Genomic DNA, 17,166 nt, shown 5'->3' with positions numbered 1-17,166 from the left:
AGGCAGGGTGGTATCTACCCGTGCGGACTCACAAGAGGTCCTACCACCAGTAATTACGCAAATTATAATTTTGCGGGTTTGATTTTTATTACACGATGTTATTCCTTCACCGTGGAAGTCAATCGTGAACATTTGTTAAATACGTATTTCATTAGAAAAATTGGTACCCGCCTGAGATTCGAACATCGGTGTATCGCTCAACACGAATGCACCGGACGTCTTATCCTTTAGGCCACGACGACTTACTACTAATACTCGTACCTATTATAATCTCTCCGTTTTTTTTTCACAAACTATCATTATTTTTTAGCTCCTGGACCACCCGCAGCTGTAAAAGTTGTACCCACTTCAGTAACGTCATTAGCCATTAGTTGGTTACCACCTAATCGCCCGAGCGGTCCTATACTTTACTACACAGTGTTTTATAGAGAGCTTGGCAGGTAAAAATTACTCGTAAATATTTTTTAATTATTTCGCTTCCAGTTATTTTAACGATCTAGGTATTTTTTTTAGGGACAGACCCCCGCAAACTACAACTGTCCAAACGGACGATAGCGAGTTTATGGTCGGATTAGGAGGATCGACAGAACTAAGAGCTTTAGCCGAAGGAGCTACCTATGAGGCTTGGGTGGCAGCTCATTCTGTAGTAGGAGAAGGAGAGCCGTCTGCTCCGCAACCTGCAACAACGACTTCTAGAGGTAAATACTACATTTTGCTCACAATAACACAGCTTTTCTAACGTCGTTTAAAAGTTCTGAATTTTCTATGACATTACGCTAAAGCGGATTAAATTCTAGTCAATGTTTTTCTGCTCAGCGGAATATACTCTTGAATTTCGATCACTCGCTCGTACTTAATTAGCCGTTCAAAATTTCACATTCAATTATTATTTTTACTGAATATTTTCTGGGAATTGAAAAAAAAAGATGTGTGGTGGCGTGGGACACCGGATAGGAACAAAGTTCCTTATTATAAAAAATTTAATTTTAAGTTCTATTCGAGGTATACAGAAAATAATTATTCGGGTATACATTTTTTATTATGATTTTTTTATTGATAAAAAAAAAACTACTTTACAATGTTATCAACTTTATTTTATTCACAATGATTTATAAAAAATATATAATAAAAATATGTTCTTTTTAGTACGTTATTACAAAGTTAAGTCGTGCACTGTGTGCATTACTAATAAAAATCTTACGTTACGGACGTTTTTTCTCGGTTAAGGTACCGCATCGTCCCATAAAGAACTTCGTTCCAATACTACAATTTTTGCTCACAGAGTTAACCAACCTCTTTTAATGCAAATTAAAATATTTAAAAAGGAATTTAGATTACTGATTATATTCGTAGCGGGAGCTAGATTGCTGTCGTTCGGAGTGTGGGTTCGAGTACAGTGTGGTCATCCGTTGAGGTTAGCATGTGCTTGGCGCGGGGAACCGGCTCCAAGAGCGCGATGGTTACGAGGGGACAGGCCGGTCACACATGACCCGAGGGCTACACTCACTCCTCATGGACATCTAGCAATACATGGTGAGATTTTATTATTATTTTAAATATGGAACTATATTATTTGGTTTCGTGGACACCATATACGTCTATATATACATATATGCACACACTTCATTAGTTTAATAGGATCAGTATCGTTTGAAATAAAAATGCTTTTACGTCTTGCTATGAAAATAATGTTTGTAAAACATGAAATGTTTAAAGACAATATGTATGAGCTGTTATTTAATTACAATTAATGGCATTGGTGGTTGTTTTCTTTAAGTTTATTTGAAAATTCCTTAGTTAGGTTAAAGTTTCCTTAGGTACTTTTTGTCATTTAGCATATTCACAACGGTCTTGTTTTATTAGAACAACTTAGATATATGTATATTCATCTCATTCTACACTACAGAGAACCTTACGTTCCGAAAACACATGAATTCAGCGTCAGAAACTTACTTCGATAAACCAATGATGCGTCAGGATAATTGCCTTATCATTGCCGGCGCTGACTACTCTCCGAATCTCGATCACATTGATGCCAGTCACCGTAGACGCCCTAGACACATCCTTATGAATCCAACAGATCCAATAACTCTTGCATTAGACGACTTCAGCTTTAATACTAGGAGCAGGCTTAGAGACCCCGGTAACAGTACTCGTCGAACTCGGCAAAGAGTTCAATATGCAACCTAACCCATGCATCAGGCCGCTAAGTTTCTCGCTGGATCTTCCCCGCGGGTCGCGATTCCGATCCGGTAGTGGATTCATTCACAAAGCAGCTGCTCTTGAGATGTTACGTCTCCTTTGGAGGCGTTCAGGTAACTGTTAGCAAAACCCACCCCTCATGGCTGAGCCTTTACTCGCCCACCTGTCCTGTAATACTGAAAAGACCTTGGGGCCAGCAATAATCCCTCATTCATAAAAAAAATACTTTACATAAGAGAAATACGGGTGAGAGGTATTAGAACTCGGTAAGGTCGTGCTTAAGGTGTCATTAAAATTATTTCTAACAGAAGTGGATGCTTCTACGAGCGGTAACTACACTTGCTCAGCTCGTAACACGTTCGGTTCTGAAGAGGTGACGTATCGCGTTGAATGTGCCAGTCTGCCACTACCTCCTACGCTCACATTGGACTACGTGGCGCATAAAGAGGCCAAGCTCTCCTTGAAAACAACACATCATCCATCGGCACCTCCTCACGGTAAGCGGTTTGTTTATTTCAATTATCTGTTACAGTATAGAAGAGCGTATAAATTGACTGGTTATGAAGTATTGAAACTACCCGCGAATAGTGTAAAAAAAAATTTATATCACAATGTAACGAATTGTCAATTATAGTCGTCATGGCCTTAAAGATACGATGGTGTACTCCTATCGAGTGATGCGTCTATGCCAGTGTTCAAATCCCGCAGTCAGCCCCTTTTGTTTTTAAATGAAATACGCACTTAAGACACTTTCACAAATCTTAACGCATTAAAATTTTTAATTTACGTAGTTACTAAGCAATTCAGACGTATGCCTTGAGTAAAAAAGTGGGTGACGGCAGTCAAGCTGTGATGTCCATGGGCCCGGTAACCACTTAATACAGATGGGCCGTATGTTCATTTATCAATCTACGCTTTTTTTTAAACAGTTCAACAAACTAGTTATTTATCACCGGATAAAGCGTAGGTTAAGGTCGCACCACTATCCTGCTTATTTTGCCGCGAGACATTCCTTTTATAGGGTGACCTAATCGTAATAAACTACGATTGGGACTTCCGCTTTACATCTCAATGGCAGCATACACATTGTGATTTTACACGGTTTCCTTTAATAACCTAATATCGGATATATCGGGACTTTGACCATCAAGGGTGTTAAAAATACTTTGTTGGTTTTACATATAATACAATGTTTTTTATTCAAGTAAACATTTTTTAAGATACAACTTGCCTAAAATCATTACTACCCTACTTTTCATTTTTTAAATATACATACATACCTATATTGGATATTAGAATTTTTGTTCCTAAAAATTTTATTCAATATTTTATAATTTGTCTGATTTTGTTTTTGTTACTAATATTTAAAAAATTACAGATATCATATTTAAAATAGGAAAATGTCTGTTCGTACCCAACATAAAAGAACATATATATATTTTTTAAGAACAACACGAGAGACATCTTGAATAATATAAAGATAAAACATTCGGAGTATGTGATCAATTTTAGTTATGAGTAAGCATTTGTCATCAACATTTAGAAATATTGTGGTATTTTGTGTGGATGTGTTTTGGTAGGATTTCTTTCAACGAGAATCGACAGTAATGAAATTCGGGTTCTCACCATTTCGAATAACTGTTGAGATTTATGTGCATACTTTTTCCAATTAGTCATTACAATAAAAGCTTAGCGGCTTTATAACGTTAATAGCCTTCGACATAGTCAACTTCGCAGTGATTGATACCAATCAATTGTTACAGAATTGTGGATATATTAATAAAGCCTATATAAAATACCTTGAGATTTGTGACGACTTACATAAGTCTCCAAACTTAATAGGACCACTGAGATTGAGGCCACAAAATAATTAACAATTCTCCAAACAATTATATCTCTCATCGACCGAATGATCATTGTTCTATACTCTTCGTATATACTGTGTTACTTATAATATTTTCTATTCAAGTTTAACAATATTTGCTATGTGTATGTGCATTACTATAATTCTCATGTTGTATTTGTTATTTTAGCTGTTCTACACACACTCATCACTTTTAATTATTATTCTCATAATCCTATCGCAGGTCTGCTGGAACAGATTTCATAAAGAAATAAGCAGTGCCTTTGTACATAATTTTCCTATTACTCTGTACTATGTATTCTTTTTTGTGTGTACATAAATAAATAAATAAATAAATAAATAATTATTAAATGAATTTTACGTGCTCATAAACGGGCATTTTCGCAGAAAGAATAGAATCACATTATAGGAGTAGGGAGTTGAAGAAGTTAATTAGCATTTTTTTCAAAGGTTTCACGATCTGGTGGTTACGTGTGAGAGACGATTTGAACGATGGAACAGAACAGACGAATACACGAGGCGAAGAAGAAAGAAGATTAGAAACTGGCGGTGAAGTTGTTAGTGTGGTGCTAAGGGCGTTGTCTTGTGGTGCTGTGTATTCAGTCCGAGCTGTGGCCCATTCTAGGGCGGGACCCTCATCGTTCTCCGCACCGCTGATAGTGCGAACTAAACCTCCAGGTAAAACGGGATGGCATTATGCAAATAAGATAAAATATATCAAATAAAAGTATTTGAAATATATTATATATTTGAAATAGTATTAATAAAAGTATTTGCAAACTTTTAAAGTGGCCATCAGCTTACGTCAAGTGTTGGACAAACGTTCCAATAATAATATAAAAAAAAAACTTCAGACATAATATATTGTATGAGTTAGATCATAATAAAATATGTTGTACATTTATAGAAAGTAGACCAATGAAATCTTCCAGAAGTAAAAAAAGAACTATTCATGTTTAAATCACTTTGACTTTATAAAAGTTTTAAAAGTCATAAGTTGTAAGATAAATATTTTATGAGACATCGGACTTTTTATCACACAAAGTTTTACAAGCGGTCTGTAAATTTCTCAGTAAAAAACAGAGACTAAGAAATGAGGTCGAGTACTATAATATCATCTATGTATTAGTTATTAGATCATTAATTAATTACTAATTAATGATGTAATAACATGTTTTAATAGTTTTAGTTTTAAATTTTAATCATTTCTAAAAATAATAGCGTAGAGGATTTTTAAAAATCTTTATTTAAAATGCTTCTTTGAGTTATGTAGTAGCCCTTTTAAATAATTAGTACTACAAATAAATTTCTAGTTTTAGTTTGGGAAGGAGGAGGGGAGCTTGACAATCCAGAGGAACTTGCTGAAGCAGCTGTTTGGAGTAATAGCAGCGCGTTAGCTATAGATGCTCGTAGGGCTGTACGATGTGGGGCTCGTCTAGTGAGGCTGCAGTGGAGGAGGGCTGATGCTGCGGGCTCAGCTGCTTGGAGAGATGCTGATCTCACCTCATTGCACCACCACAGGGAGGTAAGGAAGTACCCTTATGTTAACTTATAATTATTTTTTTTATTATTGCCTAGATGTGTGGACGAGCTCACAGCCCACCTGGTGTTAAGTGGTTACTGGAACCCATAAACATTTACAACGTACCACACACCTCGAGATATAAGTTCTAAGGTTTCAGTATAGTTACAACGGCTGCCCCACCCTTCAAACCGAAACGCATTACTGCTTCACGGCAGAAATAGGCGGGGCGGTAGTACCTACCCATGCGGACTCACAAGAGGTCCTACCACCAGTCCACCTACCATCTTATAAATAAGTATATTTGATAGTCAATAAGATTTAATTGAAGAAACTGGTACAGCAATGGTTATAATTATACTTCTTACGAATCAACAAAACGATGCATTAAAGAAATGAAAAGTAATCGAAAAATCTCTAACGCGCCTCTTCTATATTCAAAATTTTCGTCTTCCCTATCCCGCGAAAACAACGTCCAATTGAAACCATGCAAATTGAGACGCGCTTTCCATATAAAGTAGGTTATGATCCGCGGCAACGGCTAAAATACCTTTTTTTCTCGCAAATACCAACAAGTTTACTGTGCCTCCGTGATACGCTCAAAGGAAGTGGAAATATCTGTTGATTAAAGGTGAAAAGGCACACGGAAGCGAAATGAAACGTGCTTGTTGCCCCTATCACTTGAGAAATCAAAATCAAAATGGCAGTGATTGTATAAACTCAGAGATAAGGTTGCTAAAATAAAGGCTTGCGTTTTTGTCTAAACTCATATAAAGAACACGTCCAAAATGCGATTAAGAGTGTATGAAAGCTGTAGATAAAACTTAATATTATAAGCCATCTAATATTTCCTTATCGATACTTTTACGAGTAATTGTTGATTTTGTAAAATTTTACTTAACTTAATAGGTATATTTATTGTTTTGATAAATCTTACGTATTCTTTCCGATCCGGTAGTAGATTCTGCGAAGCGCTGCTCTTGCTAGGTCTAGAGTTAGCAAATTCTCTCAGGTTGAGTCCGTGAGCTCACCTACCCGTCCGGGCTAGCTGGGATAGCCCCCTAGGCTCAGCGAATAATAATTGTTCGTCACTCACTGTGACTTTTGTCTGGGTAGGTAGGTTTTGTAAAGTTTCTGGAGACAGATCATGAGGTTCAGATTTTACGTGAGTGAGCTTTTTTTGGAAAACTTAATTTGTTTTGGATCCCGCAACGAATTTAATAAGCTGATTCCTTGAAAAGTTTCGCATGCCTATGGTACCTAACGTACTTTGATATTTAATTCAAGCTTTCTCAGAAACATTTCTCTGAAGTGCCGATAACTATAAAGTTTCAAATCAGTCGGAGGAACGGCGCGTAAATGCGTAAAACAAACTTTCAAGTTAAATATTCATTTGAAGAAAAAAGTTATAAGAGCCACTAACAATGGAGGTAGTGCCGATATCTGCGATGCAAGAAACCAGTGGTTAGGGCTCCAGAGTCTTTATCTTCAAGGTGCGTGCTGTATTGTGAGTGATCGCTTTCTGCGCCAGGCCCTTAACCCCTGCATAGCAAACGCTTCTTAAGGTCAAAGATTTTCGTCATCAAACCGTGCACTGACACAATGATAGTTAAATTATTATCCTTAGTTAACATTTTGTCGGAAATAATGTCAATAAGGTGGTAATCGGTGACCTCACCGCCGGAGCCTGGTATGGACTGCGTTTGTGGACGGCCACTGAATCTGCCAGACACCAAGCTACAATATATGCGGCTACTACTACGCATTCTGGAGGTATGATTATTTCTTCACTGATAATTTTACTAGGAAAATAATCTTAGCTCTTACGATTCATTTATCTAATTTAATAATTTACATTTACTTTCCCTTAAATCTTAATTGGATGTTTTTAGGGCAATTAATTCTGTGCGGTATGAGTGAGATGAGTGGTAAACCATCACCCATGAATATCAGCAGTGCTAATGGCTATAGCTCTATCGATCCCTAGACCATTATCGAGGGTTTTTTTATATAGACTTCTTTATTGCGGATGGATTGACTCAATGCCCCAATCGTATTATTTGGGTTAATGGAGCACCCACCGAATCCATTCTAATACGTAAGGTCAGTCTTAGTTGCATGTAATATCGGCTACCTTTCAAACAGGAACGGATGATTGCTTCGCGCCAGAAATAGGCGGATACGATGGTGATTAAAGAAGACTTATTTCATTGCATACCTTACTATAGAACGCGGCCGATGTTGTTCTACCTCGAACAATAAAAAACTTTTCTAAATTTTTTAATGCCACCCACCGATTCCACTACATGAGAATTATGTAAAACGATTTTATTATTAATAAGTGTGTATATTAGCCCACACGGGTAGGTACCACTGCCCTGCTCGTTTTTTCCGCCGCTTATCCAATAAGATTGAGATAACGTCCTCAACTCTCAAGGTGACTTTTATATTGTGACATTTATGGGATCCGGTGTCCACTTAACAATCGGTGGAAATAGAAAATGGAAAGACGTTGCTTAAGTTACTATTTGAAAAATCCAGAGCGTCTACGTCGTCCCGTGGCATTTCTCTCGGAAGGACCTCAGGTGACCACCGCCGGCTCCAACGCGGACACTGAGAGAGTTCTTGGGGCTGTGTCGTTAGCGTTTGCCGCACTAGCCGCGCTTGCTGTCACAGCCCTATTGCTTGTCCTTGTCGCGAAACGAAGGTAAATTTACAGCATTATAATCAAACTAGCCGTACTCGCCTAGCACTAGCCTAGCTTCGCTGGGCATTTAACATTAACATTATTATTTATTGTCATTATTATTAGGGAGTCCAACACTCATATAAATATTAGCCTATCCATTAAGAACATGTATTTTCTTTCTACATGGATACCAAGTTTCAAGTCAATCGGATGCACGGTTCAGTAGTTATAATGGAACATCCGTAAAAACCACTGTAGATTTATATATTAGTATAGATGTCATCAACAAATCCAATTAACTCCATATATGTCAGAGACTTTCTGGCGAGAACGCGAGGAGCAAAGTTGTGCGAATTGTTTTATTTTGGCTATTTAGTGTTTTTTTCAGGTTTAAATGTGCAATAAAGGTGGTTTATCAACTGTTTAGTATCTGTGAAAGGGCACAAAAGTGGGAAAATGAAACAAAGTCGATGGACGTAACATCTCGGTATCCTCCAAAAAGTCCACTGAAAAAGTCTCAGTAAATAACCACCATTTTATTGAGATTATATTTGATCCCATATCATCTCATCTCATTTCATATCATTTCGTGATAATTGATTATTGTTCCAAATTGATCCATTTCATTTCATTTCATATCATTTTTCATATTTTAGGCTGTTTGGTATGATACCTTTGCTTTTCCAGTTGGAAAAATAGTACTACTACTCAACTATTATGTCAAATGTAATTTTTTTCACGTGTTTATTTATTTCATTTATCTTTATTTGATCACAATAATATGTACTATTGTGTATATTTGTACGTTTATATAAATATGTTGAATGCATCTTTACGTTATCCATTTCACGGATTTGCGTATTTACCTCTAGTTTTCTCAAAACTAATATGTACATATCTTGCTATATTTGAATGAGCATAATTAACAGTATGCGCATTATTATGTACATACACATATACCTACATGTGTACAAACAAAGTATAATCTTACTCTTACACAAATTAGTTAAGCTGAAGTTGATTATTAAACACGTTTGCTCACATTTTGAAGTATCTATAGCCTAAAATATTAATGTTGTCTAGGGAGCAGTACACCGTGAGAAATCATATAGAGCGATGAGACTATGCCTCCCTTCAAATACGAACTCAATACGTGTTCACTTTGCAAGATGAAGGAATAAAACACTGTGTTAAAATGAAAGTAGGAAAATACATAAAATTTTCGTGTTTATTGGATACCTCTGAGTTCACGATACACACGTGGAGACCGTGTCTTTTTATTGCCCTTGTAGGCAGACGAGCATACAGCCCACCTGATGGTAAGTGGTTACCGTCGCCCATGGGCTTCAGTAATGCCAGGGGCAGAGCCAATCCGCTGCATACCGAAACGTCACGTAGGTCTGGTTTTCGTGAATATAAGGCCATAAGACTAGTAGTCTAGAAGACTAGCCGTAGGCTACTTCCTATGACCTTACATTCTAAGGTGTGTAGTGGCATGTACGCTCTTATATCTATATATATAAGCGGCTGTTTAGCACCAGCTGGGTCGTAAGCTTGTCTACTCATCGATTGGAGTAAAAACTTAAGTTTTTAAATTTTTTTTATTGCTTAGATGGGTGGACGAGCTCACGGCCCACCTGGTGTTAAGTGGTTAATGGAGCCCATAGACATTTACCACATAAATGCGCCACCCACCCTGATATATAAGTTCTAAGGTCTCAAGTATAGTAGAATGTCCAGAAATTCAAATAAAAATACATGATATACTATAATGTCTAAATTTCTGTTCATACACTGAAGGTTGTGTTACGTGGTTTTATTAAAGAGAAAAAATATAGTATCACAAAATAACAAATTAAGATAAACGGCTCCGTATTGCGGACGAGAAGCCTACGTAAATCACCCCCGGCGACCTATATACGCCCCAATTGTCTGAATGCCTGAATTTTGTATTGATGTTGTTACATCTGTCGATTTTTCGATGCTGAAAATGTTTTCTCATGAATGTTCTTGCGGCGTTTGAATGGTTTATTGTTTGTTCTTGAAATATTATCACATGTCTGAAGATTGAACATTTTTTTTTTTTTTTTTTATTGCTTAGATGGGTGGACGAGCGCACAGCCCACCTGGTATTAAGTGATTACTGGAGCCCATAGACATCTACAACGTAAATGCGCCACCCACCTTGTGATATAAGTTTTAAGGTCTCAAGTATAGTTACAACGGCTGCCCCGCCCTTCAAACCGAAATGCATTACTACTTCACGACAAAAATAGGCAACTTCGAACTCAATACCAGATGTTGCGACGTAAAAAAAATGTCTTTTAAAATTATATCAATTACTTAAATGAGTCGTCTGTGTCCATTTAGCATGTTGTGGCCTTGCGCTGGTCAAACCGATGAAGAAGTCCGACGCTGCAACCACTCAGTATGTAGCACCGACAAATCGGTCTGCCCAGAACAGCAAAACATACGGAATTGTCAGCACGATTACAAACACGACAAACTATCGCCGGCGTCTGGTAAGTGCTGTTCGTAGGTTAAGTATCTTAAAACGTTGACTGCCATGTGGGTCAACGATGCCCTACGCGGCGTACTGAAGTAATTATGTCGATTTCTGTCTTCGATCTTCTTATTATTATTATTATTTTCCTGTACGAAGTTTTTCCTCTCGAATTTTTATGAATTTCCGTAAACGCTGAAAAACCACGGGCCTATGCCAAGTGGAGTTCATTTTCAGTTTTAGTTTCGCCTGATGTTTCGTCCTGCAAAAACTTCCGAACAATCCGGCACTATTTTTTTTTTCTTAGATGGGTGGACGACTCACAACTCACCTGGTCTTAGGTGGTTACTGGAGCCCATAGACATCTACAACGTAACGGCAGCGCGCAGCTTGAGATATAAGTTCTAAGGTCTCAGTATAGTTACAGAGGCTGCACTACCCTTCAACCCGAAACGCATTACTGCTTCATGGCAGAAATAGGCAGGGTGGTGGTACCAACCCGTGCCGACTCACAATTCATATCATTCTACCTATATATACCTAGTCAGGTCATAAATTCTGTCACATGTTTAATGTAAAATAATTGAAACAAGTTTATTCATTATGTAACCATTCATATACCAAAATGAACTTAACAAAACATAGATTCTTATGACACTAAAGTTTATTCAAAATGACCTCCGTGATTTTGAATACAGGCCTTCAATCTGCGCGGCCAGTCGTCTATCGCAGCACGAACGTGGTCCATGTCAATATCGGCGGCTGCCTTAATCAAGAATGTCTTGCGTGACTCCAAATTGGGATGAGGCTTTGAGCACGCCTTTTCCTCCAAGTGTTGCCATATCTTGTAATCTAACGGATTCAAATCTGGACTGGAGGAGGGCCAGTCTTCGTGCCGGATGAAGTCGATTTCACGCGCCGCCAGCCAGTCTTGTGTGCTCTTCGCTCTATGAGCTGGCGCCGAATCTTGTTGGAATACCCAGTGCCTGTTATTGAACATGGTATGAGAAACAGGTTCCACAAGGTTCGTCAGGACTGTATTTTGATACACAACTGCATTCGTTTTTACACCTTTCTCACAAAAAGGTACCTCTGATAAGCCCCAATAAGAAACTCCCAACCATACCATGAGCGAGGATGGAAAATGACCTCGTTGGACACGCGGAATACGGTTGCTCGCTTCTTCACTACTGTGTGCGTACACCTTATCATTTTGTTTGTTGTAGCTCTCTTCTACGGTAAAAAATTTTTCATCCGAAAAAAGAATTTCCCGATATTTTTTTCCCGCGTACCGCTTCAACAAAGCGCGACATCTCTTCAGTCTCAGGTCCATTAGACGAGCATTCAAACGATATCCTGTTTTTCTTCGATATTCCCGAAGCTCATTTAACACCCTTCTCACCGTGGTTCTGCTTAACCCCATCTGAAGGGCCAACAGTTTCTGCTTACGTTTGGGATTTCTTTGAATTCGCGCCTTCACAGCTTTTATCACTGCTGGAGTCCTAACAGACCGAGGGCGACCACTTCTTGACCTGTCATCTACACTAGAGTCTTCATTGTATCGTTTGATGGTACGATAAACTAATCTTTTGGGTTATATTCAAATTTTTCAGTATGTTAAAAATTTGAATTGGCGCGTAACCGCAACGATGCAACGCAATAACTGCAACACGGTATTATTTAAGCGTCCACTCCATATTTAAAAATGAGTAAAATTCTAAAAGTATACATTTTTATTTTCATGAACAATTCGAAATTCGAATTCAATCAACTTTTTTGTGGCCAGCATTCTAAAAGAAAAGTTTTTACTGTGTGACAATACTTATGACCTGACTAGGTACATATATTGAGGGAACCACAAGTCTTTTGTCCATGTGTTGACTTGACCGACCTAAGTACGTAAATATTATTTGGTATGCACATAGACGTATACGAGATAAGTCCGTATGCGACGTTTGCTGTGGGTGGCGAGGCCGCGACCGCGACCCTGGACCACACGTTGCAGTTCCGCACGTTCGGGCATCGCGACAACGATGCTCCCCCCCACAGACCGTGCAGAAAGCATCCTCAAAGACATCGAGATAGACCTGAAGGTAACAAAGGAGAATAACCAAAAGTCGTCTAGTAAAGTTGCATGTTGCAGAATCAAAATAACATCGAAATAGTTTTTTTCTCCCACCTACGCCGAAATTTTTCCTCCCGCTATACAGGGAAGAAAGTCTAACTTTTCCTCCCGATGTACAGAGAAGAAAGTGTAACTTTTCCTCCCTGGGTACTGACAAGTGCGCATGCGCGTTAGTGTCTACGTCTGCTCTCACGCACCTAAAATTATCCGCCATTGTTGTGCTCGGGTAATTTGCAATATTGTGTTTAGTGTAAAAGTGAGATAAACAAAAGGCAATAAATTTAATAGTGAAGTATTAAACAAAGATGAGTTCATCAGACAGTTCTTATTCAATTAGTAGTAGTTTATTTAAAAATAAAAAATAAACAGTTATATTGTTTTTTATGAGTGAGAGTTTACACACGGGAGGAAATGCCCTACTTTTCTCACTTGGTGCACAATGTACTATCTCATTTTTTACAATCAATTTCACTACAGAAATGTTTTGTACAGGACCGGAATTATGATTTTAAGATTAATAGTAAATTAACAATTGTTACGCATCTTTTCTGTATTATAGTCATGACATGGCGTTTCGTTCTCTCCATTTAGACAGGTTAAATATGCGTGACATTAAACTTATACTTGTATAATGTAAGTCTCACTTTTTTTTATTTGTTATCCATGCTGATAGCCTTGAGAGGCTATTTCAGCTTTACCCTAGCGTGTAGGTGAGCTCTCGGGGCTCAAACCGGAAGTGTTGCTAACATGGCCCAAGCAAGAGCAGTGCTTCGCAGAATCTACCACCGGATCGAAAACGCGACCTACTGAGAAGCGAGTCTCACATGTCACGAATTTGGACTGGGAACTAGATCCCAATTCCCTTGTTGAGTATTCTCACCGTAAACATTAAATTTCTTATTTAAACCAAACTTGATTGTGGTAAGAATTAATTAAAAAAGTCCTGATATTAAAACTGTAAGCAGAATACCAAACCGTTTTCTTTTTCCCTGTACAGTTGAGAAGCATCATTCAGATTGCGAATTGCAACAGTTGAGTCGATACGAGAAAGTTAGACCGCGGCACTGCGCTGGTACATCTTACTGTGTACCACTTTCCCATCACGGTAAGACATTACAATGTTGGTTATCAAGGGCTTAAAGAACCCATCGTAAACCGAAGACCCTTTTTTTATTTGGGAGGTCGTAGTTTTTCTGTGAAAAATAAATATCAAAAGTATTTTTGAGCGCAAGTGTACTTTTATTTAGCATATAGATATTATTGCTGTCGGTTGATAAACTGGTATGTTATTTATATTTTGGTCTCTGAAACGCCTTTAGTTGTGTATTATCCGTTTGTTCACGTGTCGATAAGCAAACGCCGTGTATAATTATTCTTGATTCACGGGTTTATTACTGCGTAATACTCTGACTTGAAATATTATGTCGGAAGGGCATATCAAGTTTGGGAATTTCCTTTTCAATTCAAGAAAAGTGGGAAGTGAAAATTATTGAAATGTGTATGATTGAAACTAATTTTATAAACATGTTTATTTTATTTTAATATTTATTCTTTTTGTATTCCGTGACCAGTTTTTATCAATTTTTATTATTTTTACGAAGTCAATAAAATTATGCTATATTTAATTGTTATAACAGGTTTTCAATGATGACTACGACCTTCCATAACCTATTCAGATTAGGGGGTAGTATAATGTTAGAATTGTACTCAGGTGGGGGCAGCGGCGGTGGTGGTGGCAGCGGTGGTGGGTTTTCGGAAGTGTACGCGGGTGATTCCAGCGTGGAGTCGGGGCCGGGGTCACTCTCACCTCGTACACACCTCGAGCACAGCTAGCGCCGCCCTCACACAGCCAAGCGATACCACTTACTATAATACGTTTAAATAAAAAAATCCGTTGACCTTTCCAGCCATACCACGAACTATAATACGTTCAAATTAAAAACTCCGTTGACATCTCTGGCATGATCATGACAACTCTGGATATCAAACACAAAATAAACCTATCAAGAACTAATTTTAATCATCACATAAACATTTTATAACCTAACCGAATATGAACGTGGAACTATTGAGTAATTTGGTCGTGTAATTGTATTTTTTTTTTTATTATTATTTGTGTAATATCCGAATATTTAATGCGATTGTTTAAACTGAGTGACAATTATGGTAGATTTTTAAATCAAATTATATGATGTAGCAGATCTATTAAATATTTTTTCATGCCTTATTGTACTTTCTGATGTAACTTTGCTACAAGTCGCCTTTTTCATAGTTCACTAGAACATTTCGAATTTGCGACACAAGTCAACCGTTTTGGAACATTTCAGATGACGTTTTATTTTTGAAATTTTGCTACAGATTTAAGTCGGCTCTTTTTTAAATTTGGTACATATCTTGTAGACGTTTTCGATCCGATATCTATAACATACAAACCACTGACAATAATTTTAGCTGTGACGTTTATTCTCGCTATTAAAAAAAGAGGAATTATTCATAAACATTTCTTTCAGTACAGTTTCAGTAGCTACTTCAAACTGGAACGTAGTATTGCTTCGCTGCATAAAGTAGCAGGGCGTTGGTACATAAGCGTGTGAGATCACAATAAGCCCGATCACCAGTGAAATTGGAACTCAATTCGTGGCTAAAATTTTAAAGATCGTCGTGTCTACCTTTGCGGATTCAGAATACGTTCGACCACAACTAAGACCAAGTTAATTAAGTCGACCACAATAAGTTGACGCTTTAACTTATCAATGTCACCAGCGGTGAGGAGTTACGTTAATAAATCGTCTTTGGAGCAAGCCATCGAACTATATTTAAAAAGTAGATATTTTTTTAAACTTAATGTATCTGGAAATAGTTCCATTTACGACAATTACTCTTCAATTTACGACTGTAATTTGAAATTGTGCCAAATTTTAAAATCACTGCCAAATATATGCTGAAATTATAGGTAGCTTCGGTTTGTGATATTTTTGTTCGAGATCGTGAAAAATAAATAAAATTTCATAAAATACAGGATATATTTCAATATTTTTAACAATTACGTACTAGTCTGGTTTTAGTTTTAAAATTTCCTTTCAATAGGTTTTTATTTTTATCTGTTTCCGTATATTACAATCGTTTCTTTCATATTTGGCAATATATCCAAGAAATAATAATATCTTTAGCTAAATTATCATAAATTATTAGGTTTAAAACAATACGTACATAATTGATAAAACTTATTCAGAGTTCACGTTTTGGGTACACATAACACAAATCTAATAAATCATAGCATCTATTATTATATTTAGTACTAGCGACCTGCCCTCGCTTCGCTTCGGAAGCATTAAAGCTTTTTATTGATAGCTGAGTCCCGCGATGTTACCCGTGGTTATTGTCGTACCGCAGGTGACGCCGCGGGGCGAAGCTAGTCTAAAAAAAGTAGCCTAAGTTACTCCTTATATCATCAGCTATCATCATCAGTCTCGTCAAAATCGGTCCAGGCGTTCCAGAGATTGGCTGAAACAAACGAACAGACGGACAAAAATTGTAAAAAGTTATGTTGGTGTAGGTACCGTATATGTATGTAGTAAAAAACGGTTATTTCAATATTATAAACAGACACTCCAATTTTATTTATATGTATAGATACTGATTTATTAAAAAAATACTAATACTTACAATAATCTTTAATATATCGCTCTTTTTTCTATTATAATATACTAACAAGGACTAATTTAGTTCGTAATTTTTTACAGCTAGCATAATCATAAGTCTCGAAATATTTCACAGATAATTCACATTCGTATAATTGTGAATTAGATCTTATTCAGTGTTGTATAAAAGGGTGTTAAAAATATGTATAAATAGCTCGCGTTACTATTGGAAGACTTCAAATTAATGAACTCTAGAATTAAAATTAAGTTTTAAGTTTGATCTTTGCATTTCAGTCAAATTATAGGTGAACTCGTTTTGAATGAAATCGGGCCACTTAAAAGCGAAAAGTAACAAGTGACAAGAAAAACAAACATTACTCTACGGAACTTTTGTCGAGAATTAAGATTATGGGTTAACAAAACGTGGTCAGATAATAATGTTAGATTGAAAAACCGTTTTTGGGTTTGGCAACATTACCAATAAGTGAGTGCGTTTCGATCTCCGTAAATTATGAAAATTTTACTATTATGACAATTTAAATTTTTATTTCATAATATAGAATAATTTTCTTATCGAAAAATAATTATGTCAAAATTGCCAAATCATAAAAGAAATAGTT

General features: G+C 37.0%; 1 protein-coding gene across 1 annotated transcript in view; it reads left to right on the top strand.

Moving 5' to 3' along the window:
* Window positions 1–15,067, top strand: part of LOC114247829 (cell adhesion molecule Dscam2) — a 78,681-nt gene extending 63,614 nt beyond the window's left edge. Inside the window, exons 26-37 of the mRNA XM_089738360.1 lie at window positions 311–440; window positions 514–698; window positions 1,354–1,533; window positions 2,511–2,699; window positions 4,517–4,744; window positions 5,380–5,591; window positions 7,247–7,361; window positions 8,130–8,295; window positions 10,648–10,799; window positions 12,706–12,873; window positions 13,903–14,010; window positions 14,617–15,067. Of these exons, the coding sequence (XP_089594486.1) occupies window positions 311–440; window positions 514–698; window positions 1,354–1,533; window positions 2,511–2,699; window positions 4,517–4,744; window positions 5,380–5,591; window positions 7,247–7,361; window positions 8,130–8,295; window positions 10,648–10,799; window positions 12,706–12,873; window positions 13,903–14,010; window positions 14,617–14,738 (1,955 nt within the window). The 3' untranslated portion in view covers window positions 14,739–15,067. The remainder of the gene's footprint in view (window positions 1–310; window positions 441–513; window positions 699–1,353; window positions 1,534–2,510; window positions 2,700–4,516; window positions 4,745–5,379; window positions 5,592–7,246; window positions 7,362–8,129; window positions 8,296–10,647; window positions 10,800–12,705; window positions 12,874–13,902; window positions 14,011–14,616) is intronic.
* The last annotated feature ends 2,099 nt before the right edge of the window (window positions 15,068–17,166 follow it).

This window comes from Bombyx mandarina, chromosome 25 (genome assembly GCF_030267445.1).
Source record: "Bombyx mandarina strain Sakado chromosome 25, ASM3026744v2".
Taxonomy (NCBI): Eukaryota; Metazoa; Arthropoda; class Insecta; order Lepidoptera; family Bombycidae; genus Bombyx; species Bombyx mandarina.
Note: the sequence above shows the minus strand (reverse complement) of the source record. Positions and strands in the feature narration are given on the sequence as shown.